Raw genomic sequence first — 26286 nt, 5'->3', positions numbered from 1 at the left:
TGTCTTCCCTATAGTCTTACACTGCTAAATTAGGGATGGCTAGCGCATATTGCCCTTGAGTAGCTTTGCGCTAAATTTAAAAAACAAACAATCATCCTCATAATTAAGTATTGCACAGTGCAACCTGATCCCAACAATAATATTTCAGTCAAATCTTGATATGTATCTTTCATTTTCCATTATAACAAAAAATAATGCTCAAGCAGTTCACCACGTGTATTTCTAAACCTATGGTAGATTTATTTTTCTTGAGTGTAATACTTACTTTTTATGAACACGAAGTGAGAAACAGTTTAGCATGTTACTAGGGGTATTTAATATTTTGATCAGTGTGTACTACCTACAGAAAGTATTCACAAATAAATATTCCTACGTCTTAAAAATAGATAAACCCTTTAGCTAAAAGCTTTTAATGTTCAGTTTAAGAACGAAGTACACAACTTGCCAATCACTTGCAATGGTATTTTATTACATTCAGAAGTTAGTAAGTGGTAATCTAGTAAACATCATTTGGCAAAAACTGGTTATTAAAGTTATCTTCTTGGTCTCTGTTCATGATATGAAGGTTATTTACTCTAAAAACTTATAGAGACCTAATTCAGATTCGGACAGAAGACCATTTGTATCTTATGTTTATTGCAATTCTCTCATGGAGAAAAATAAAACTTTCTACTACATTTTTACTTAAAACAACCAATTTTTAGTCGACAGCAGATGCAATATGAGGTTTGTATCTCAGAACATCTGGTATGGGGTAATCTTCAAGTTAATTGTTTGTTTTTGAAATTCGTGCAAAACTACTCGAGGGCTGTCTACACAAGCCATCCATAATTTAGCAGTGTAAGATTAAATGGATAGCAGCTGGTCATCACCACCAACTCTTGGGCTACTCTTTTATCAACGAATAGTGGGATTGACTGTAACATTATAATGTCCCCCCTTGCTAAAGGGGTGAGCATGTTTAGTGTGACGGAAATTCGAACCTGCAACCCTCAGATTACGAGTCTCATGCCTTAACCACCTAACCATGCTGGGCCTACATTGTCAAACACAACACCAATATGATATATAACATACAATCCAACAACTGCCACGACATTTATATTGCAGAAGCAAATAGAAAAAAAAAGAAACTAGCTTCAAAGAACACACACACACACACACAAAACACCTTCACATGTTCTTGAACACTGTAAAACAAATAAACATATAATCATAGAAAACCTCCAGATACTAAATAAGGAAACAAATATAAACAAACCCCAAATAAAAAAAGCCCTACTTATACAACAACTAAAAGGAAAATTAAACCAATATTAAGGAACTCTTTTTATATCTATACAAATTGATAATTTAACATCTAATTACAACGCCGCCTATAATCCCGTACCCGTTTATAATCTCATCCCTATGACATGCGCCCGGCAACAGTCAGTTGCAAACTCTTTCTTTCTTGAGTTGAATATGACGTAGGAAGGTCGAAACGTTGTTTTCTGTTTCATTAGTAAAAGTGTTAAAACCACATACTAGCCGTTCTGTGATATACTTTTATTTGAAAGTGAGTTTCTTATCATCAAGTGATATTACGTTCATACTACTGTTCAAGATATGTACTAGAATTAAGCGTCTTTTCAGTTCCTGGACCTAGTGATGTCAAAACCTTAGAGCTCTGAGTGTAATTAGCTATATCAGTGTTTGTTAATATCGTGCTGGTTGGTTGATGATGATGATGATACAATGTTACATCATCTTTACTAAAATGACTTGTGAGTGATGGAAACACACTTCCACTGTTTTACACGAAAATTAGTCACTTGTAATGTCCATTCAAACATAGAATGCACTGTTCATGTCATTCATCCTCACTGCAAAAACTTTGACTTTCACACAGTTTAGAAGCAGAATATTCGATGATCGGACATTTACTGATCCAAACAGCATTATACAATGAGGCTATAGTATCATTGTTCCACATGAAATACATGCCTTCAATATTTACGGAAGTTTGTCAGCCATTTCAGTGACGCATTTTACACTACAATGAAGACACAAGTTTCTTGTTTGGTGTCCAGCTGGTCTAGTCCTAGATTACCTTAAACTTCACAGGATCAATGGATACTATCTCCATTCATTGTGTAACCAATAAATTACACTTCCACGTGCATGAAGACACACTTTTCTGGTTTAAAGCTCAAGCCTGAATCATTGGAGATCTGGAATAACATTCTTATCCTCTCATTTGTGGCTTGAAACATGTGACCAAAAATTATTATATCATTCACATAGATGGCCTCTCCCACTGTTATCCTCTTTTCAAGCCTCTTGAAAACAGCAGCTGTATTTAACAAGTCAAATGATGTGGTGCAGAATTTATAATGTCATTTCCGAGTGTGGAAAGAACTCTTAGAAAACTACTTTCATTATCCAGCAGTTGGAAACCAGATCTAGTGCACTAATCAGATGGACAATCAGTTGCTTAGCCTTCACATTAGCTAATTTTAGTTGTTAATGTTAATCTTATACTGTTTAATTTTACAACGTATTCACAAGTCACTCAAAAGTTTAGGCTTATCACAGACAAAACAAAGTTAATATAGATATAGATCGAGTCCAATTACTTTACTATGTATACGAACTACTTTGAATAGGTCATCAATAAATTTTTAAGCAAATTGTGCACAAAACACGAAAATCTCACGTTCAATAAGTGACACATACTTCGAAAACAGCCAATCGACTGTATATATATACTACCCTAAAATATTTCCGAATTTGCATATCAGTAAATGCTTATCTCAATGTTTCAAAGTATACATTTATAGCAACCATCTGTCCAGTAGTTTTGAGTATTGAAATTAAGAAGTCAGATTTTTATTTTATTTTATAAATGTAATTTTTCTTAAATGACAGAAATCCATACCAAAACAGTACACTTGCTTCCCTGAACTCCTAAAACTAAAAATCAAAACCAACATTAATGAAAACACAACATGATGGAATCTATATCACTCTTCTTTATAGCAAAATATACATTTATGAGATAAAGTTTCTAAACTATAATATGTAATTTAATAACGTGACTCAAACACCCATTGGCATTAATAAAATGTCTTTGCTTTTGTGCATATGGAAAGCTGTATTATTTGAAATATATTATTGTTATTAATAAAATATTTGAATAAAATAGTTTTACTTATATATATCATCAAAAGCAGTGTACCTTGTTCATAATATTTATTTGTAGATGTGAACAATTCATAGGTAATAATAGTACTTTACTTATAATAAGAAATAATGTTTTTTAAAGCAAATACCTGCATTTCAGAGTGAAAAGATCTGCTTTCCATGCTTTAATAAACAAATTTCCAAACTGCAGCTAAACTAAGTATCTCCAAAATATATTAGTTATTAATAACATAAAGCTACTTCACAGCACTGATAACGTAACCAATTTACTTAACAAGTTTGACTACTAGGGAAATTTTTACAGAGACATACACACTGATTGGTTTTACTATTACTGTTTTACAGATAAGCATCATGCTTTCTGTAGAAAGTTGAGCAGTGCCAACATCAAGCACAGGACATTCCATTTCCACGTTCTCAACAAAATTCTGGTATACACATGATTTCAAAATTTCCACCTATTAGTTGGCCCTTACCAGCTAAAAGGCCTGACTGAATACAATAGAAAAATGTAGTCTAGTCAAATCTAAATTCAAGCATTTTTCCTAATTTACGTTGCCATCAAAAATACGTTTCTATATGTTTTTACTAAAACCATAGTTATGTTTTCGTCAGGTGAAAGTATCTTCTTTATTTCAATTTCCCAAATTCTGTGGATCCTAGGCCTAATTTTTAGCAGTATTAGAAATACCTAGTAGGTTGAAATCTATAACTTTCTGAAGATCCTAGGCCTAATTTTTAGCAGTATGAGAAAACCTATTACGTCTTAAATTAAAATAGATTCATGGAACATAAATGGTAGAATTAGTCAAAATGAAATGTAATGATTATTAATATCACAATGGAGAAATACTTAACAAAGTGTTCAACATTAATACAGTAATCTCAAATCACTCTATTTTTGTATATTTATTTGTATTAGCATAAACATCATGTACATTTTGAGAATGATACAATCAAAAACTGTTTGATTTCATTTTGCAAAAAAATTATATATAGTTCAACTGAAACAGCAAAAAAGATACTTATTATCTTATACAATTAAAATTATTTAAAAAATCAAACAACTGGACATATATGCCATCTAATTTACATACATATCAACAGAATTACTCATAGACTACCTGATAATTTATCCTTAATTATTTAGTACATTTTCATATGAGAAGAAATGTGTGTCTTATTTCACACATGCTCCCACATCAGACTGGTATGAAATGTTTTAGATAAATCAATATATTTTAAGATAAATTTCTCCCAACTCTGTCTGCACCCCAAGGAGCTACAAACCCATGAGTAACTTTTATCTTGTGCACAAATATAAACCACAGCTTTTATCAGCCATAAACTCACTGGGAAATTTTTAATCAACACCTCAGCACATTTCTTTGACAGTTCTTCCAGGATCTCAACAGTCATTGGTTGCTGTGAAGCCTTTTTTAAAGTTTCTTGCAGTAGTCTGTTGTGAATGACTAAGTATGACAACACAGCTAGTGAAGACAATAAACGAAGAATGCTGACAGAAACTTTCGTGCCTTAAAAAAAATAGACATTGTTACACAATAATCATTACAGTTTAAAGAGAACAATAAGTTAGTTTTCATAAAATATATAAAAGATTTTTATTTACATAAGAAATGCTAAGGTTTCTTGGGAATAATTATTATGTTTACTATTACAAAAAGTCTATTTAAAATATCAGTATGTGCTTGAAGCTTTTTCCTAAAATTCAAGAATTTTCACATAGTATAAGTGTTACCTAATGATCCAATTCCTTCAGTTTCTAGCTCAGGCATCATAGAGTTTTTCAAAATATGTAGCTGTATACAATCTTCTTCATTCCAATATCCCTGCTGCAAATAGAAAACAGTCTGTCAGGTTATAATTAATACATAACACATTTTAAACATAAGACAGAAACCAAAAACATTTGTATTATCATACAAAAAAGTTTTTAAGAGTTAAGATTAGAACATTTAGCTTAGGTCCTAATAAATCTACCACTGTTAAAATGTACAACATCATGTCTTAGAAGTTGAAAAATTCATTTAAATTATGAAACCACATCCTACTTAAAGAGCACCAACTAAATTCTTAATAAACATCAATAGCTATGAAAAATATTCCTCCCGGAAGATAAACAGTGAGAATAAATTTAACATTTGATATCATAAGATGTAAGAGGCATACTCTATTCAGTCTCCTATCTATACATTCACTAAATTCTAGATATATTATCACGTACTTTATCAAAAGTTGTTCTTTTGACTCAAGATTCTGACAACTGCTTTAAGAAAGACCAAATTTTTATCTCCTTTGCTACATTATTAAACTTGTTTCTAGGAACTGAGCTCTTCACTATGATTTGAAAAGCAAATGAAATATAGGTTTTTAGAGAACACCAACTGGTAATTAATAACTATCTCACCATAAAGTCAGAAACCAATTTAAATAATGTCATACCAGTGATAATAGGTTTCCAAATTATCATATAAGCAAATTTATATATAATGCATGGACTAGACACACAGCTCCCATTCCAGTTGTTCCTAGAGGGAAAAAGTCCTATCCATATTACATGTTATATTGCTGCAGTGTCATATGCAATTTTCAGCTGCAAATGTAAGTTCACGTACCAGAAATAAATCCTTACCTTCTTTTGGCATAACCTCAAGTCCATGATAAACTGTCCACCTTCATTTATTCTTCCTTTTTCTTTGGCTACTGACTCTTCTCCTTTTGTGTTTTCTGATGACAAATCTATGGAAGTATAATACATTCACATAAAATCATATTGTAATTTATATTTAAGTGATATTTAACTTGAATTCTAGAAAAGAAAAACTATGTACCTCTGTCTCAAAAGAGAAAGTTTAATCAAGCAGAAAACAGAGCACCTATATAATCCTATAAAAGTTCACGAAAAACATCTTTCAACAGACATAACAGCCATTCAAAATTAATGAGAGAAAAAAAACAAAACAAGCAATGAACTGACTAGTTATTTGTTTCCTAAGAAGCCCAATTCTTTTTTTCTTTATTATATTTATGATGTTATTTTATAATTAATCATAAGCCTAAGCATCTCCAAAGGTTATCAGAAAAACCAGTCAAAGTCAATAATTTAGTTTAATGTGCATTGTAGTGTTTGTCATAGTATATGATACCTTATGTCAACAAGGTATCATCTACAAACTGGCAGTTTATGTGACATCACAATAAGACTGATAATTTTTACAGGGAAAATTGGTTAAAGTTATTGTTAGCCTTACTGTAATGTTATACAAGATACTGTGTTTAATTTTAAAAGTATGTATAATACTTAAGCTTGCAGCAAAGTGCTCTTTTTTGTATTGAAATATATTTAAGTCATTCTACATACATAATGTTTTCTAATAGTATGAAGAATGTACTTTTAGATAACAGAAAAAAACACAAAAAAAACTTGAAAATATCTCATTCCTGTTGAGTGAAAGGCATTTGTTATATTAATTAGATCATGATTATTCATTAGGAAGAGATTATTTGTCTGTCTTTGTACAAATTGTAAACTCCCCTAAAATCCAACTTCAACTTAATTATAACTTTCAAAGAACCAAAGTTGGGGCTCCAAATAAAAAACTGTCTTCATATTGCATACATCCTCAGTTTTTCTCACTCACCATGTTCAATGTGTTTCAATACTTGTTTTAGCTGTAGGTTATCAGAAGATAATTTATACAGGTGCTTAAGAACGGTAGAAGTAAATGGAACTCCCCCTCCTTTAAAATTGGAGATATCTGAAATAACAGGTCAAGTTAATTGTTTACAATTTATAAATTAACAATTTAATCATTTTACTTCAAAACAAAAGTACAATAGCATACACAGTATAATCAATAAACTCTATTTTACTATTATTAAGCAGTAAATCTGCTTATTTTGAGCCTTATCATCAAAAAAACCATCAGTTGGAGTATTGATTTCAATGTTAAATTTGTCAGTGTTTCATAGTTAACACTCAAACTATATTGTTTTAAATTGAAAACATTAATCATAATATTATAAACTTTGTAGTAATAAACAATTTATTTAATAAAATTTTAACTTTACACCATGGTATTTATTAGCAGCAATAGTAAAAATATCAAGCATTCTTACCTGAAAGAGCTTGAAGTATAAGACACGTTATTTCCTCAACAAATCTGTCACTTTCTTGATGAATCAACTCCTCATTATTCTTTTGATACTTTGACACATACAAAACAGTGTTGTCAACCTTAGCTTGTTTAATCTTGCTAGATAAACATCTATGTTTAGGAGCTACACACTTGAATTTTAGATTTTTCTTTTTACTTGTTTGTTTACTGGTATTTTGTGATTGTTCTGACATATTTAGATTACAGAAATAAAAGTTATTATCTTCTGTATTTTTTTTCTCTCCCCAAAGATCAAGGAAATTTTGCTCTGCAGAAAATAAAGTGGTTGGGAATGAAACTGATGTATTTCCAGACATAGTTTTATCAACCATCACTGTAGATTGATCATCAGACGGAACAGAGAATGTTTTATTCCCAAAACTAAATGTGCTTGATGTTGTTGTGGACTGAAGACCAGTTGGAAAAGAATATGTACCTTTAAATATACCTGTACCTGATGTTTCTTTAGATTGATGATCAGATGAGGCAGGATATATGGTATTCCCAAAACTAAATGTTGGTACTGTAGATTGAACACCTCCAAAAATACCAGTACTTGATGTTACTATAGATTGATTATCAGATGAGGCAGAAAATACTGTATTCCCAAAACTAAATGTGCTTGATGGTACTGTGGATTGAACACCTCCAAAAATACCTGAACTGGATGTTACTACAGACTGATGATCAGAAGAGGCAGGATATATTGTATTCCTAAAACTAAATATTGGTACTGTAGATTGAACACCTCCAAAAATATCTGTACTTGATGTCACTATAGACAGATGACCAGATGAGGCAGGAAATGATGAGTCACTAAAACCACATGTTCCTGATTCTGCTAAATATCCAGGTGTGATTTGTTGCGGAAGTGGAGAGTCTGCTGCATATACAACTTTTCTTCTTTGTAAAGGTTGTATCGATGGAGAACTACCTGCACTTTGTGCCAATGTGAATGGTGGTGGTGGAGGTGGTGCTGCCATTTTTTTGACCATTCCATGTTGAGATTTCATTTTCATTTGGGGTGGAGTTGAAACTAGTTCAGCCACTGGAGCTTCATATAAAGTTGCTGATGACAGGGTGGTGTTTGCTTTATCTAATTCTAATTTATTCTGAAAAATGTCTGATGATGTACTTTCTGCTTGTGTAGTAATGTTCTTTGATGTGGATAGTGAGTCCAAATCAGATTTTCCACATTCATCTAATGATGATTTTGTCTCTGGACTTTGTGATAATGATTCACAAGTTCTGTCTGTAGAAAGTCTAATATCTGTTTTCTTGGTTGTCAATGAAGCATTTTTTTCCATGGTTTCATCAATGCATTCAGAAAGCAAAGTAGATGAAGGTACTAATGCATTAGATGTCAACTTTTCTTTCAATTCTAATCTATTAAGAGATACAGTGGGGCTTGAGGCCATGGTTTTGGATTTTTTGGCTTTGAAAGGCAGAACATCCTTTGCAGGTTCTAATACAAACTCTTCATTAAGATATTTAACATCTTGATGGTCAGTAAGTGTTGAGTTCTGAAAGTGTTTTACATTTCTTACTAATTTTCTAGTTATTTCACTATGACTTTGAACCTGTTTTGCTTCTACATCTACACCATCAACTTTATCCTCTGCAGAAGGTTTATCCATCACTAGCTTGTCTTCAAAATTTTTTACACAAGTCAGTTTTTCAATATTCAACACTGGTGGTGAATTTAATTCATTAAACCTAACATCCGTGTCATCATTGAAAAGATCAATATATCCAAAGCCAAAATCGTCACTACTGTCAGCATCGGACTCCATATTAAAGTTTCTCTGCAGCTTCTCCTGGTCTCCAGTATTACTCTCTAATGTGGTTGAAGTTGTACACAAGATACCTTTGAAAAATTACATATAATTAATGAAAGAAAATCAATTATTTGCATCTTTCTAAAACCTGTTGTATATTATTTCACATGATAAATTCTTGACTGTTTCTTACAAACTAAAAACAAATGTTAAGTGTTAATTTAAGTATAATTAACATAGACAATATGTGGTCTAACACTAAATAAATAAATATTATACAGCATAAATTTTGAACTCTTTAAAATCTCAACCAATACTGCTAAAACCTATTTCTAGGTCTTCTAGTTCTCATCTGCATTATTCTACTGTTATTACTTTTAATCTAAGTCTAGTTATCATGTAAAGCAATTATTAATGATTAATAGTATGAATAATTATATTACAAAATACACATACATTCATAGAGATTTAGAGAAGCTGGAAAGCAGCATGAATAAACTTCTGATTACTACTACTGATAATAACCAAGGTATGAAAAGCTGTTTCAATCCTTATAGGAATCCACATTAGTTTAGTAAGCAGCACTGGCTAAGATGAGATATTTGACACATCACTGGTTTGCAAGTTATATTAACTTTCTATACTTGCCCATTACAGATTTAAAAGCTAGTTGAATAGCAATTTATTTGACAAATTAATACAAATCAGCCATGTGACCTACAAGTTAAAAGATGATTTAGGCAAAATAAATTTGCAAATTTGTAAAATAATAATGCAAAAACAAGGAATTTTGATTTACATTCAGAGTACACTTACCAGAAATGACAGTGTTGTTTTATCTAGTATGAGATAACAGCTACAATCTTTTTGAGCAAATTAGGTACATCATTTAAAATTATTAACCAGTCAATATGATTTTTATGGTCATTTGGCACTGAACATCTATTAATGTTACATTATCATTATAAAACAATGAAACCATGAGTTCCTTCCAATACAACATATCTTAAACTACTGCAACTATACGTGCATTTCTTTTGGAAGTAAAAAACTATTATAATAAAGTTTTTTTTAAACATCTCTTTACATATTTCTTACCCAAGTGTGAATTGTCTCCTTCATACCCAATGTAAGGTAAAATATCCACATCTTCACTCAACAGTAGCTCATCTAGTGGTGGCTTGTGACCATAAATATCTTCGTCCTAAAATTGGATAGAATACAAAATATGATAAACTTTGTTAAACCAATTTTACACCACATACTTTTTGTTAACTGAAATGGAGAAATTATTCTTATTTAAATAAACAATCACTCAAACAAAAATCAACATTTACAAATTGTTTGAAACTATTCCTACATAGATCACATAATATAATCTTTCATAACTAAGCTATGACAGTTTTTAGTACCAAATAAGTTCCCAGTTAAATAACAATTAACAAAACCAGTTGTTGTATTCTCTGTACTGATGAAAAGATTCAGTATTTTTAAAAAACACTAGACTTTAGTTTAATAGCTGATATTTTAGTACTTATAATATGATGATGTGGCACATTTAATAACCATAAAAAGTGCATTCCCAAAGAAGCTGGATTGTTTCCTCCAGATATAGAATATCAATATATTGCAACAAATGGATTGTTACATTAAACACAAAAAATAATCAAACTGCATGAAACAAAAACTTTCTGAAGAATATGCAAATTCTGTATCAAAGGACACCCATAATTGTAGAGCTTATTTGTACAAATTGTTAGCTTATGAAATCTTAAAAATTTACAATAAAATACAAACACACTTTTTTGTCTTGGATCTTATTTTTTTGTTATTGTATGTCTATAAATCTTGTAAGTATATTTCATGAGTTTTGTTTGAACATATTCACTAATTTTCTGTTTTATTTTAACACCACCATAAGAAACTTACTAAAATTTATTGATGGTCTCTAGTGTAACACACACACAGAAAAAAAAACTGTAAAAGAACATTCAAGAAAGAAGTTACAATAAAAATTGTTCACTATTATTGACGATGAAGTTCCATTTGACACACCAAATTAATTTAACTTTGTACAGTCACTGAAAAAAAATTGGTCCACAATTAAACATCATTGCACATCACTCAGGCCTATATACTCACCAATCCTAATTATCCTTACACATATTCTATGATTTTTCCAATAATTCAATACTTACTAAGGCCTTTGTGAATAGTTTACTGGTAGAAATAACTTAAACAATGGAGGTGGACATCAGAAAAAAAAGCATATATAAATGACATCTCAGACATTATTTGAACTTTAATTTCTATATTTAACTAGAATTTTAATTTAATATTAGTTCTACACAATGTCCTAGCACAAGATTATTTAAATGGGTTAAGCTTATTTTACATTTGGAATATACTTATACCTACATAGCATCAGTTCTAATTAGATTAATATCTAATGGATGAAACCAGTATCATAAACTGTGTTTTCATAATACATGTAACACAACTGCAAAATGACAACTTAGAACACATTTTGTAATCAAGTTATTGATACATACAAAGTCTTAGCATAAAATTAGTTTATAACAATATCATGCAGTCAAGATGTTGATACATACAGAGCCCTGACATGAAATTATGTTTAAAAAACATGTTGTAATCAAGATGTTGAAACCTACAGTCCTGACATGAAATTATGTTTACAAAAATATGTAAACAAGATGTTGATGCATAGAGTCCTGACATGAAATTATGTTTACAAAAACATGTTGTAATCAAGATGTTGATGCATAGAGTCCTGACATGAAATTATGTTTACAAAAACATGTTGTAATCAAGATGTTGATACATACATAACCTTGACATTAAAATGGTTTAGAACATATGCTGTAAACAAAATGTTGATACATACAGCACCCTGACATTAAAATGGTTTAGAACATATGCTGTAAACAAAATGTTGATACATACTGCACTCTGACATTAAAATGGTTTAGAACATATGCTGTAAACAAAATGTTGACACATACAGCACCCTGACATTAAAATGGTTTAGAACATATGCTGTAAACAAAATGTTGATACATACTGCACTCTGACATTAAAATGGTTTAGAACATATGCTGTAAACAAAATGTTGACACATACAGCACCCTGACATTAAAATGGTTTAGAACATATGCTGTAAACAAAATGTTGATATATAAAGTTCCTTGGTATGAAATTGGTTTAGAACAAGATACAGTAATCAAGATGAATATCAAAACATAACAGTATTGGTTTATCACCCACTTCTGTTTTATTAAGGATAACCTGGATTGAAAACACTTCCAGAAAACTGATGTTCTTAAACTAGCTACAGGCAGCCAAATCAAAACTAGGTCTTCACTTTACTGGTATAATGATGATCTTCATAAAACAACAAAGAAATATATTATACTTAATAGGAATCACATTAAGAAGTGATTTCTAACTGCTCACTTCCTCAGATTCATTGTGTGCTTTCTCGTTGGATTTTTAAATGAATGGAAACAGCTTAATATTTTGAACCGCTTGGAAAGAATTTTCTTCAGTGCAATTTTTGGAGGAGAATATTCTCCCAAGGATGCATTAAATTCACAAGAAGAAAAATAAAGTAGAAAATTAAAATAAAAGTCACTATCATGGTTAGTAATCTATATGGCCACCTGAGTATGATGATTAAATTCGTACTACTTGTATATTTTTAATTTCTTTCAATGGATACAAATTAGTTCCTACCCTATATTTTTGCTAGTAATCTGCTAAAGTCTTCAGGAAAATCATGAGAAGAACAGTTAGCAACAATAAGAGCCAGTACTCAAAACTGTCTTTTGTTTGTGTGGTTTGTTTTGAATTTTGTGCAAAGCTAAACGAGGGCTATCTGCGCTAGCCATTCCTAATTTAGCAGTGTAAGATTAGAGGGAAGTCAACTAGTCATCACCACCCACCGCTAAATCTCAGGCTACTCTTTTACCAATGAATAGTGGGATTGACCGTCACATTATAGTGCCCCCACAGCTGAAAGGGCGAGCATGTTTGGTGCGACTGGGATTTGAAACCTCCAACCTCGGATTTCGAGTCGAGTGCCTTAACCACCTGACCATGCTGGGCCTATACTGACAAACACAACACTAATATTATTTATAAAATACAATCCAACGCTATCTAACAGACTAGGGTCTCCTCCACTAGAGACTAATCAATTAGTTGAATGATTTCAATGTTGACACTTATGAGAAGGCGTGTGTTGTCATGTAGCCAGATATACAAGGCTTTTTTTTATCTTTCTTTTTTCTGGTATATGGTGCATGTCTCATTATTTCTGTATTATTCAGTATTATTGTGTGATAATCTTTCATTAAACAATTTGTTGCAGATAGATTAATATTATAATCTTGTATATCTATTATGCTTCTAAATTAAGAATTCTGAGGGTCTTTTTTCTTTCTCTTATTTATGCCAGAGTCCACATTCAAAAAAGGTGTGCTGTGAATAGTGTTTTTATTCTCCACTGTGTCTGCAGATGGTTTAGCATCTACTAATTTTAACTATTGTTTTGTGGGTTCTGGATACTCTTCTGATTTTAAGTTATGCTGTTTGAATATACTCTGTACAGTTCCGTAGAAGCATTTATTGTATATAGTATAGTTGTATGTCTGCAATTTTCTCCTTGCTTACTGTTGGTGTTTACCTACTTTTTTATTATTATTATTAATTAAGGTACTATGCCATATTCTTTATACTTGGTTCTAAAGGAAAAAAGGAAATGATAAAAAGAGTAAAGGAAAAAAAAATAATTATGTAATAAGATAAATTTCTTCCTTAAACAACAGATATCAGATATGTCAGACACAAATTAATCAAATAAAGGACCATAGAGAAGATAGGTCCATTAAAAAACATCAAGAGTACTGAAGTGTTCTAAGCAGATGACATTAACTCTCTTGCCACAGACATCTTTTTTCTGCATGTCACAAAGTTTCAGCAAGTTTTGTTCAAAATTTAATTAACTTCTGTTCATGATATACTATTAATTATAGTGTAAAACATACCTAAAAATCCATATTTTAATGTTATACATGTTTTAAGTTCTTAATTTTAAAAGGTATTATGAAAAACAAAAAAACTGAATTTTTCCTAGTGTGAGAATTATAACATTTTTCTCTTCTCTCATTTACTTACCACCCCTCCAAGAAGTAAGAAATTTAATGTAAATTGTTTACTATAATACTGTCATTACTTGGGTGAAGCATATTTTTTTATAGCCTTCAATCTTATTTAGTAACAGAGCCTCCAGATAGAAAACCCAATCTCTCTTGGCACACCCACTTGTCACATCCTCTCTTTTAGGATTTGTCAATAGTTCTTTTCTTACATATAATACTATATAATTTATAACCAACAGAAAACTATATTATATTACACTGTTTTCTGGACAGAAAACTGTACTTTGCTGCTAGTTCAAGTTTCATTTCACAAGGAACACAATGACTAGCTTGGATGAATTTGTATTCACTCCTGTCACACTGTTAAAAAGCCAGAAAAGTTGTGATAGTCTAGGGTCATTGTTTGCTTTTTGCATGTTACTATTTTAGGTTCTTTGGTATATTATTTAATGAAATAAAAATGACTTAATGTACTACTACAATTATTATAATAAACATAGGCATATCTGTTTAACAGTCAACAGAAAAGAAAAAGTCTTCCATGCATATTTTCTATTTACTATTATAAAAAAGGTTTCTATCTTTATATTTATTATTATAAAAATAAGAAACTCTTTTGGTTAGTTATGAGTATATAGTTTCCATACTATGACTCTAAATACAGTATGTGTATCTTCACAAAATTTAATAGACTTTCATTAAACATTACAAATCTTTGGTACACAAAAAATTAGGTTTTTCAATGAGGTATTTTTACTAAAGATTTATCTTTGAGCATACTGAGTCTTTTTTGTGACTATTCTGAGTACAACTGATTTCCATGTTAAGATTTAAAGTACTTTTCTTCATCTTAAAAATCTCAAATTTCATTTGTGTAAACTCTAAAATCTCAATAAATTTTAAATATTTTTTTAGTAAAAACTTTATATTTTATGTGTTTTTATCTTTGCCCTAATTATTAAGAAGGTTTGTCAATTTGACCACCAAAAATATGAAATAAATTCAAATTAACCATTTTTTAAATTCCTTGAAATACCTCAAAGTGTAACATGTAACTACATTTGTTTATCCTAACTGGTGTTAAGCATGTGACAGTATACATCTATTTATAATTAATTTTCATCATTTTATTGCCCTTTGAACTCCATCTAACTAATATTCATACAAGTTATAAACAACATGGTGAACACAGAGCTCACATTACAATTTCAAATTATGTAGCACATGGACTAATTGCAATTTTGCCTTGTGAGAAATTATTATTATTATTTATTTTACTTTAACTAAAAAGTTACCAATTTTAACATTTAGTTATTCTTATAATAATAATAATAAAGTATCATCTGGGTCTTCTTTTTTTATGCCTTTGCCTTTCAATGACACTTGACCCTGATTTTTAATACTAATGGTATAAATGCATTAAGTAATTTTTTATTTAATTAATCCTCTCACCCTGGGGATCATTTACTGCATGTAACACAAAGTTTTAACATCTTCAAAATTTTATTAAAGTATTTTTGTTTATCTTATACCAATTAGTATATTACATTAATTCTAAGCTAATAATCCATACTTTAATAGTATACAAGTTTTACGTTCTTAAAATAGTGTACTATGAATATGCATTATTTAAACTATGACATACATTCATCATTGTTTTTTTTCTGTATGTCCTCTTGACACACTCCCTTATGTCATTTTGTAAGGATTTTGTTTAATATTGCCATATAAAATTAAGAACTTAAAACTTGTATACTATAAAAATGTGTATTATTAAACCCATGTTTTTATGCTAAATTTATTCAAATACCATAAAAAGAAAGTAGCTTAATTAAACTTTCAATGTAACTCACTAGAACCTCATCACATACACATAAAAAGATGTCTGTAGAAAAGTGTTAATAATCATACAGTGTAGTCAATGTAACAAATGTTTCTCCATGCAAACCTTATGCTAGGCAGTAACTGTACATTAAAAGTAAGATCATGATAATGTCATTAGTAGAAGGATAACTACAAGAGCTTGAGAAAAGAGAGAATTAAGATAAATCATAAAGGCATAGTTTATATATAAATATCAATCACATTATTGCTCTCATAATAATACATTAACATATTTAACTTGTGAAACTTACCTCAGATCTTTCCTCTATAGCTACAAAACTCGTAAGGCTGCATACAATGCCAAACTTGGTACTCATGTCAACAATTTCTTCTTCTTGTTCTCTTTTCTTTGTTAATTGTTTTATTCTGTTCTCATCCAGTAAACCTTCTTCCCAGTCATAAATGACTGATCGAGCTGTTAATTTATGGAGAACCTAAAATAATTTTTTTTTCACAGTGAACAATTGACTAGTCACGAGAGCATACTGTCTTCAATATTTTTTTAAGATATCCAACCTTTAACTCTAAAACAAAATATATTAACAGTTCTATACTGTTATTTAAATGTTCATCTTATTAACAGAGTACATCACAATTCAGAAAAATGAAAACAACTGATATAACTATATAGAGCATTGGAAAAAAAATACATTAATTAGTCTCATAATAATACTACTAAACAATAAAATCTTTAAACCAAGAATCCCAAAAACAATATCCCATATAATCACGTAGTTAAACAATATCCCAAATAAACCTTAAACATAAAAGATGCCTCCCTTGAACTGATCAAATTTCGATTATAAAATGTATATACAGCTAACAAATCAGTGCTATTATTTACTACTTGAAACTCAAGTGTTTTGAAAATATATTATGCCAAGTCAATAAGTAAACACATTTGCATATTAGTTCTACTTCTGTGGCTTTTACAATTATCATTTTCTCTTTTATATATTTCTAATACCATTTTCATGAAATATTCAAACTACACAATAAGAGGAATTCCAGGTATAGATACACAACTAAAGAGTTCTCTACACTGGTACTGTTATAGATACATATATGCTAAAAAATTAACTGTATTTTTAATTTGTATAAAACATAAATTAAGAGCAAACTAAAAACCACCTTTCAAATTACCGAAATAATAAATGCACAAGTTTGTTAAAAAGGGTGCAAAACTGATATTTATTTTAATAATAAAATTGCATTCACCTTCTTCCCCCCTTAATATGAGCACTATTTCAGAGGTCTCCCAACAATCATAAGTATCTTAAGGTCTCTGATATAACAGTTTCATTGCATACAATGTCAGGATACTAACTAGTATAATGCTTCAGTTATGATGCAGTAGAAGTCAGTTATCATGAACTGAAAGGCCTAAGCACCATTTATGATAATATTTTATTTTATACATACAAAGGTTATTTTACCCAACAAACACATTTTGTTTCTTGTCTTTCATTCTTTTAATTTATTCAACACCATAAATATTACGTAGGTAGGATTTGGCTGATGCCATAATTATAAAACTGAAGTGGACTAATAAGCCAGAAACTCATGCACTTTAACTATTCCAAAAGAGGTGTTATTACTGCACATATATATTAAATGAGAGTTATCATTAAGGACTAACAAACAATAGCACTGGCTTCTGAACACATGCAAGTGTAATCCCGGAACAGATAACATGTTGCAACACAGTGACCTTCCCTTCACTGTTTTTGCATAATATTAACAACTTACTTACATATAAGGTTTTTTTTTCCTTAATAAATTAGAAGATCAGAAATTAAGATACTGAGAAGATATCATCCAAAAGGAGGTCAATATATCCTTACACTGGTATTAAGAGCAGAAACTGTATCTCACCCAAACATAAATGCAGGAAAGATATGTCCTCTACTTGGAATTATAATCAGGATATAGAACATTTGCTCAACTGTAAGAACAGTGTATATGTGTTCTGTCAGCAGTATTATGAGGCAGATGAAGACCCAAAACTTAACTTCTCAAGCAAGGAGAAAAACCTCCTGCAACCAGAATTAATAAGAAGCGGGGGCCTTTTCTGCACTCAACTTTAAGAACATGGAAGTGTCATTCTGAACCCAGATTAGAGATTAAGGTACTGGAAGGACATTAACCAAAAGGAGGTCAGTATTTTCTTACAATGAAAATTTACTTCCAGTAGGTATTTACTTCCTCTTACAGAGCTACCTCCATCTTCTTTCTGCTCCCTAAGCCTTGATAAAACATTTTGATGCATTAGCTCAGTGGTTTCCAAACTGTACTCTGTAGCAAACTTACAGAGGCACTGTAGGATATTTCAAATTTTCAAGGGAAACACAGTGATACAGACATCTGTCAGACACAGCACAAACTACTAGCTTGAGGTAGTTCACAGTTTTAACATTAGATCACACTACATTCCTTTTGATGACATTTTCGAATGTTTGAGATATTTTGTTTACTTGTACTTTTGGCTATGCCAGTAACTTCTCAAACTTTCTTGTTTCTTAGATTTTGTAATTAAACACCTGTTGACTCTCCAGGTATGTCAGTAATTAAAATAACTGAAGGGTGTTATGATCAAGTGTCTGCGAGGCCTAGCAAAGTTCAGTGAATTAATTTGTTGATTTTTAGTACCTGTGCATGAAAATGAAAAGATTTTTGAACATTAATAAGAAGTGTGTGAGTGAAAAAAAGGATGGCAAAAGTGGCAAAGTTGAGAAGAAACTGAAATATTGGAAATATGACAATAGTTATCTAGATTTTAGTTTTATTTTGGTAGATGTCAATCATGAAGAGTGTCCACAGTGTGTATTATGTCTAAAAGTTTTGGCTCAAGAGTGCATGCTTCAAAGTTAACTAAAATGCCACTTAAAGACCAATCATCTAAACATGGCTAGTAAATCCCATGATTATTTTACAAGATAGTTAAAAGAATTGAAAGAACAAAAAGGTACATTTTTGAAACAAGCATTAATACCAAGCAATGCTTTGCTTGCATCCTACAAGATGACATATAGAGTTGCAAAATGTTAAAAGCCTCACACCATCACAGAAGAACTGATTTTACTGGCTGCAGTGGATATGGTGAACATTATGGTTGGTGAATCTGTGGGAAAACTGCTTTCAAATGTGCCTTTATCCAACAATACTATCAGTTGTAGAATCAAACACATGGCCAAAGACCTCAACGATCAACTAATTGAAAAAATGAAAGGGAAGGAATTAGGGTTACAACTAGATGAGGTGACGGAGAGTAACAAGGATGCTCGTTTAATTTGCTACACACGATCCATGGATGGTGACAAAATTATTGAAGACCCTCTCTTTTGTAAAAGTATCATAACAGATACATAGGCTCAAGCCTTGTTTGAGATCCTTGACACTTTTATGTGTGAAAACAACTTAGACTGGACGAAGTGCATTGGCATCTGTACCTGTGGTGGTCACTCTATGTCTGGCTGTTATGGAGAACTGTGGGAACTCATACTAAGCAAAGCTCTTGATGCACTGTGGACCCACTGCATAATCTGCAGGGAAGCCCTTGCATCAAAGCACCTGAGTCCTCTACTGAACCTAGTCCTGGAAAGTGTGTTGAAAGTGGTGAACCTTATAAAAACTCAGCCACAGAAGGCAAGGTTTTTTAAAAAACTGTGTGAGGATATGGGATCTGAGCACATATCTTTGTTGTACTACTGTACCTCATTCATGATGGCTCTCCCGTGAAAATGTACTGTCTCGTGTGTTTGAATTATGACAGGAACTCTACTCTTATCTCGAAGAAGAACATGAATGTACTAAAAACTTCTTGAATACTGATTATTTTTTGTCAAAATTAACATACCTGTGTGATCTCTTCAAAAAATGAATGCGTTGAATCTCTCTCTGCAGGGAAGCAACACGCACATTCTGAAACTTGCAGAGAAGATTTCAGCCTTCAAAAAAGTTATTACTATGGAGAAAAAAAAATGAATGAAGATGGTGGCAAAGACTGTTTCTCCCTGCTGCAGCAGTTTGTTACATGCAATAAAGTTGAGTTGACCTATGGACTAAAATAAAATCTGTTTTTGAGGAGTACCTAACACAGTGCAGTGATTGGTTTGAAAATTACTTTCCAGATGATATGGAGAAGCTTGCATGGATCCAAGACCCATTCAAGGCTAAGGCCCCATCTGAATTTACCTTTGGAGAAGAAGAAAATCTTATTGAGCTGTCTTGTGACAAGACTTTAAAAACAAAATTGGCAGCATGGAACTAACTGAGTTTGGATATCAGTAAAAGATGAACATCCACTGCTAAGTGCTAAAGCTCAGTGAATCCTAATTCCATTTGCAATACCATATATCTTGAGAAGCTGAGTTTTAGGTGGTTGCTATGATAAAAAGCAAGTACTATACGAAAAACAATGTGGAACAGGAATTGAGGGTGGTGGTGTCCAATCTGATTCTAAGGTTTGAGAAGCTGTGCAGTGCCCAACAGGTGCACACATTCCATCAGTAATCATAGTTTTTTAGAAATGAAATACAAATATTTGTTTCACTTTCAATTTACGTGTATTATTCTTTCAAACAGGTACTAAGTTGTTAGGACATAAATACTTATGAAGTATTAAGTTGTTCGGACCTAACTACTTAATAAACAGAACTGTTAGGTTTTTCTTTTTGCCTAGGGGCACTGTGAAAAAATTTCTAAAACAGTAAGAATGCTGTGAACCAAGAAAGTTTGGGATATGCTGCATTAACCTATATGCCCCACAAATTTTGCACTACTTTTGTGACAGTTCCACCAACAGCACTGTGCCACCAATATCGACGTAACTAGCTCAATTTCATATCCCTGATCAATCCTCACTTGTGGGAAGTGGAAGAACCTATAATGAATAACATTCGCAGTGAGGAGGAAGGGTGAGAGATAAGTACCTACCAGACACAAAATTTCAGTGTAAAAAAATGTTAACATTTAAAATATTCTTAACTTTTCTCACACAAAGCAAAAATCCTACACTGAAAAGGTGGAGGGACCAATGTAGGTGCCCAACTGTAAACCAAGTGTAAAGTGATCATCCAGAAATAACTGCTGTGCTCAGATACAAAACCAATAGAGTACTGAACAGATATGCTCTTTGTCCCATAAGAGGAGATCAACCTAATATAGGTGAAAACAAAAGAATCTGCATATTATAAGAGGTGCAATCCACAGTAAAAAAAGGGAGCAAGTTTGAAACATCCACCATTACACAAATTAGATGGTTCCTTTTGATGAAGATCCATTCTATGAAACATAAACTAACTGAATATCTACAAAACAAGAAAAGGCAAGTCAAAGGGCAGTTTGAGAAAATTGATGATGAAGAAAAAACAACTAGCTTTAGCTATTTATCTACTCAACTTCAACTGGAAAGACAAGATTCCAAAACCAGTCATCAGCTTTAGAAGGCTGAGGATCATCCTGATAAAAATGAAAGTACAGTGACATAAACTGGATAAACTCCCAAAACCACCATATGAGCAAGAAGTACAATAAACGAAACCCAGCAATGTGGGTTGTGTCATTGCCTCAACTCAACTGTAAAAACAGTAACTGGTATTAAGAGCAGAAATTGTATCCCACCCAAACATATAATCAGGGAAGATATGTCTTGCATTTGGGGAAGATATGGAACATTTGTTCAACTGTAGGAACAGTGAATGTGTGTTCTACTGGCAGTATTATGAGGCAGAATAACCTTCAAACTCAACTTTACAAGCAAGAAAGGAAACCTTCTGCAACCAGAATTAACAAGAAGGAGGAAACCTCTTCTGCACTTAACAGTAGGAACATAGAAGTGTCATTCTGAACCCAGCATTATGAGAAGGATTCCACATAGGCTGATCCTACTCCAACCAATCTAGGAATAAGCATCTAGGTGAAATGGAACTTAGCTATGTCCTCTTCTCAATAAGTGAATAAACACGTAGTTGTATTACAATTTCTACTTCACATTCAGAAGAAAGTCTCCTTGGTCTACCACCCAAGTGACTAGGAACTGGTAAGGAATCCCGTGCTCCACTTGAAAAAAAAAAAATGGCCAGGAGTTCAGAGGGATGTCACACAAGCGAAAGTGCAATGAGTGTCCATGATTATCTATTTTGAAAAGCAGACCTTCCAAATTTATGTAATTAAAGGGTCAGCAGGGATGGGCAGAAATTTCCTGCTTCTTTCACAAAAAGTTCATGAGTGACAATCCACCACTAAATGAAATTTATGGTTTCTGGTGTGTTTAAACAATTGGCATGTCACTAGTTTGTGTAGGATACCCAATTTTTACAATGAGTATTATAGTTCCATCAGTATATGTCTGAGTTAGAACATCCATGACTAGGCAACACTTGATTTAGAGTGGGATCTCATTAGCAATAACAAAAGGTCCCTGAAAAAAAAAAAACATAAATGAAATATTGGGAAAAGGCTTACTCCATTCAAAGTATAACAGACGTGCATAGAGTTGTGACTGTAAGGAAAAAAATATCCACTAGAGGAAAATACAGCCAGATCATAAAAGGACAGCAGGACATCATAAAAGGAACAAAAAGGAATAAACTGACTGGAAAAACAAAACCTTATAAAATCTGGAGAAACAGAAGGTATTCAACAAACAACCATGTGAAGAATTGGAGAAAGATGAGGAAGAAGTGTTGGGAAGAATGAAAACCACATCAAAAAGAGATCAAACACAGAAAGCAGACCATTGCTTCTGGTAAACTGACATAGAAAGTTTTATGTATCAGAAAAGAAAAGATGCAACATGTGGATCAGTCCCTGGGCTGAGGCAAGTGACTTGACAAAAGGCACATATAAAGAGAGAAGTTGGTAATGTCTGGATGAATAATGTTCGATTGAGGTTGATGGAGTAGTGACCATGACAGAGGTAAGAATAGAAGTTGCACAAGTAAAAGTAAAAGCTGTAGAAACTAAGGTTGTGCTAGCCAAAACATAGCCACTAGGAGGACTAGACACAGAGTGATGATTGATTTGGGTTAGGGAAACACTCTGCAGAATAGTCAAATAGAAGGGTAAGTGCAGATGCAAAGATCCCATCTAGTCTTGATTGAATGTGTCCACCCTCAGAGCTAACTGATGTGGAATGAAAGACCAAAAGGAAGGAAGTTTTATGTTCCAGTTTGTGGTGAAAGAATCTATACAAGTTATACTCACCTGATAATACACCCACTGAAAGACCCATGGATCAAGGGACCACTCTGTGAGAAGAATCTTGTTGGGCCAAAATAATTAATCCACAATCAGATTCAAAGCACCAGGAACATGGTAAACTAACACCACAATATGGTCACAACAGACCCAGAAAAGGAAATCCAGGATTTGGAAACACAGAGACCTGAATTTGGTAACCCCTTGCTTAGTGATATAAGTGACCACTTTTAAGTTGTCAAAATGTACCATACCAGCTCTCCCTTACAGGAGAAGAAGGAAGTGGGCCACAAAAGGTTGGAAGTTTAAGAATGTTAATATGGAAATAAAACTTCATGACTGATAAGAGACTATGAATCTGCTGAGAGTTGAGATAAGCACCCAAACCCTCTGAAGAGTTTACAAAAAGATGTAAATCCAGAAGAGGTGGCTGAAATGAAAGCTTCTGTTGTGGTCTGTTTCCTGTCTATTCACCAAGCAAGATCAGCCCTGATTTGGGAGAGAAGGGTAAAAGGGTGATCCAAGAGGTCCAAGTAGAAATTCTGTATCTCAAAACAGCTGTTATTGGTATTAATACTTTTACTGATAAGGAGAGAACAGCATTTCAACCTTCTTAGGTCATCCTCAAATTAAGATTCCCATACCCATTTATACTCTTGTTCCTAAGACATGTGTCCAGCAACGGTCAGTTTCAAACTCTCTTTCTTAACCTGAAGATGACCTAGGAAGGTCAAAATGTTGTTCTCTCCTTATAAATAAGTGTTAATATCCATAACAGCCATTCTGAGATATATTTTTATTTCAAGTGAGATTCTTGTCATCAAGAAGTAGAAATTCTATTGATCTAGGAGTGATAATTTGAGGAAATGCATATAAGTTCAACCCATGAGAATGAGATCTTCAAGGGAAACCCTCATCTTCAAAAGAAACAGAACCTCTCATTCTGTTAGCCTGTTCTGTGGGCTTTGTACACTGCTCGCTACAATATCCAGAAGATGAAGAGAAGAAGGCTGGGCCTAACTGAGGTGAAAATTATATATATAAAAAAAAGACAAACACCACCATCAAGTGAACAAGGTACTGAGTGAGGATAAGAACAAATTTATCCATTTTCATCTGGAATCCAACCTGTGGTGCTGTTTGTATGATTAAATGAGTGTGGTCCCTGGAATGTTAACAGCAAGAAGTGAGTAGAAGCAAATGATTCATGTGATGATGAATGTAAAGATCCAAAAAGGGAGAATACAGAGCAAAAGTTTGTACCATCCAACCAAACATATAAAAAATAAACGTTTGCCCAAACCTTAGTGTCTGGAAGTGCAACACACAACCCTTGTGGATGAACTGAAGAAAATGGTGCAATTTTGTAGAAATGAAAATGTGAAGCAATGTCCATCATATCGAATTCTGTCCTCCAGAGTACCAGGGAAAATACCTTCAAAATGAAAAATAGAACTCCATTGTGAAACAAGAGGGTTTCAGAAAGGAATTCAACTGGAATAGATCAATGATAGGTCTCCAATATTTACATCACATTGGATCTGGTCCTTCAGAGTCTTAGGGAAAATACCTCTGAAATGAGAGAGGACTCCATTTTGAAACAAGAGGGATCCAGAGAGGAATTTAACTAGAACAGATTGATGACAGGTCTCCAATGTTCTGTGTTCTTGTGGACTACATAAAAATGGGAATAAAACCATGGCTGCTTGAGGTACACCTGTTCAATATATTTTTTGTTAAGTGTATCATGAAATGTCTTGACAAGATGACCAAGAGATTAAGGATAAAATGGAGGTGGGAAGGAAGAAAGGGAATAGGAAAGGGAAAGTGGAGACAAGAACTCAAGGCACAGACTTTCTGACAGAACCTACAGATCCATTACAAAATGCCCCAAACTGGAAAAAAGTGGAGCAATATGGCCCCTACTGGTCCTGAACCCACTGTTGTATCACCTACACCAGTATAGTTCCTCATCCCAGGAATGAGAGAAAATAGAGATAGGGTCAGGAATGTCAAGAGGAAGGTAAGAGTCAGGCAAGGAAAGAGGATATTGGGAAGCAAGGACAGGTTCCTTCTGGTAGGAAGTGGGATAGTGAGATAATTGTGTAGCCAGAGAAGACAAAGAAGATCCTAATCTTGCCACATTAATCCTGGATTCCAAAGAACCGGGGAATCCTCCAAGGACAGTATTGCACAGATCCCACATGGATTATTGGAGGTGATGAACCCCCACAAGCAATGTACCTATACTCAGTAAGTTCCAACAGCTTCTTATCCAAGTCTTTAGGGAAAAGGCAGAGACCAATAACCAAGCTACAGTGGATGAAAGGAGGGATCTGGGTTCACTGAAAAAAAAAGAGATATAGGAACAATGATAAGGCTCCAACAACAAATGGATAGAAGACAGATGTTTTAAAAAGGAAGAGAGGGAAGAGCAAATCATTTAGAATTGTGCCAGGTCAAAAGGAACATTAACCTCATGAGTCAAACCACAAAGAGAAAGGAGAAAACCCAGGTGCCAAGACTGTAAATATTAATTTGAAGAGCAATGGTATGCTTAATTATGATGGTCCAACAGATGAGAGAGACAGGGTATGCCAACACCTAACTGTAGTTAATCTAAAAATTCATACACATGAACCCTTATGTCAGGTGAATGAGGAAAAAAAATAAACAAACAAAAACTTCAGAAAATGGAATATTACCCAAGTGGGGAGACATCATAGGAGATAAGGAAACCCAATATATCATAACCCAATTAAACAGCTGTATAAAAGGTGTGGAAAGTGAAATCTACTTATGAGGTTTAGTGTGATAGACCAAAATAAAAGTGAATTTTCCTGTTCTTGATTGTATTCATCATAAGAAACATTGTAAGGT

General features: G+C 32.6%; 1 protein-coding gene across 1 annotated transcript in view; it reads right to left on the bottom strand.

The window, feature by feature from the left end:
• Window positions 1-4082: 4082 nt before the first annotated feature.
• Window positions 4083-26286, bottom strand: part of LOC143236481 (uncharacterized) — a 121166-nt gene continuing 98962 nt past the window's right edge. Inside the window, exons 27-33 of the mRNA XM_076474767.1 lie at window positions 16458-16640; window positions 10241-10346; window positions 7327-9231; window positions 6849-6965; window positions 5840-5946; window positions 4946-5039; window positions 4083-4721 (exon numbers count right to left, since the gene is read on the bottom strand). Coding sequence (XP_076330882.1) covers window positions 4372-4721; window positions 4946-5039; window positions 5840-5946; window positions 6849-6965; window positions 7327-9231; window positions 10241-10346; window positions 16458-16640 — 2862 coding nt within the window. The 3' untranslated portion in view covers window positions 4083-4371. The remainder of the gene's footprint in view (window positions 4722-4945; window positions 5040-5839; window positions 5947-6848; window positions 6966-7326; window positions 9232-10240; window positions 10347-16457; window positions 16641-26286) is intronic.

The sequence above is a fragment of the Tachypleus tridentatus genome, chromosome 13 (genome assembly GCF_004210375.1).
Source record: "Tachypleus tridentatus isolate NWPU-2018 chromosome 13, ASM421037v1, whole genome shotgun sequence".
Lineage (NCBI taxonomy): Eukaryota > Metazoa > Arthropoda > Merostomata > Xiphosura > Limulidae > Tachypleus > Tachypleus tridentatus.
The sequence above is the reverse complement of the archived record's forward strand: the minus strand, read 5'-3'. Positions and strand labels throughout refer to the sequence as shown.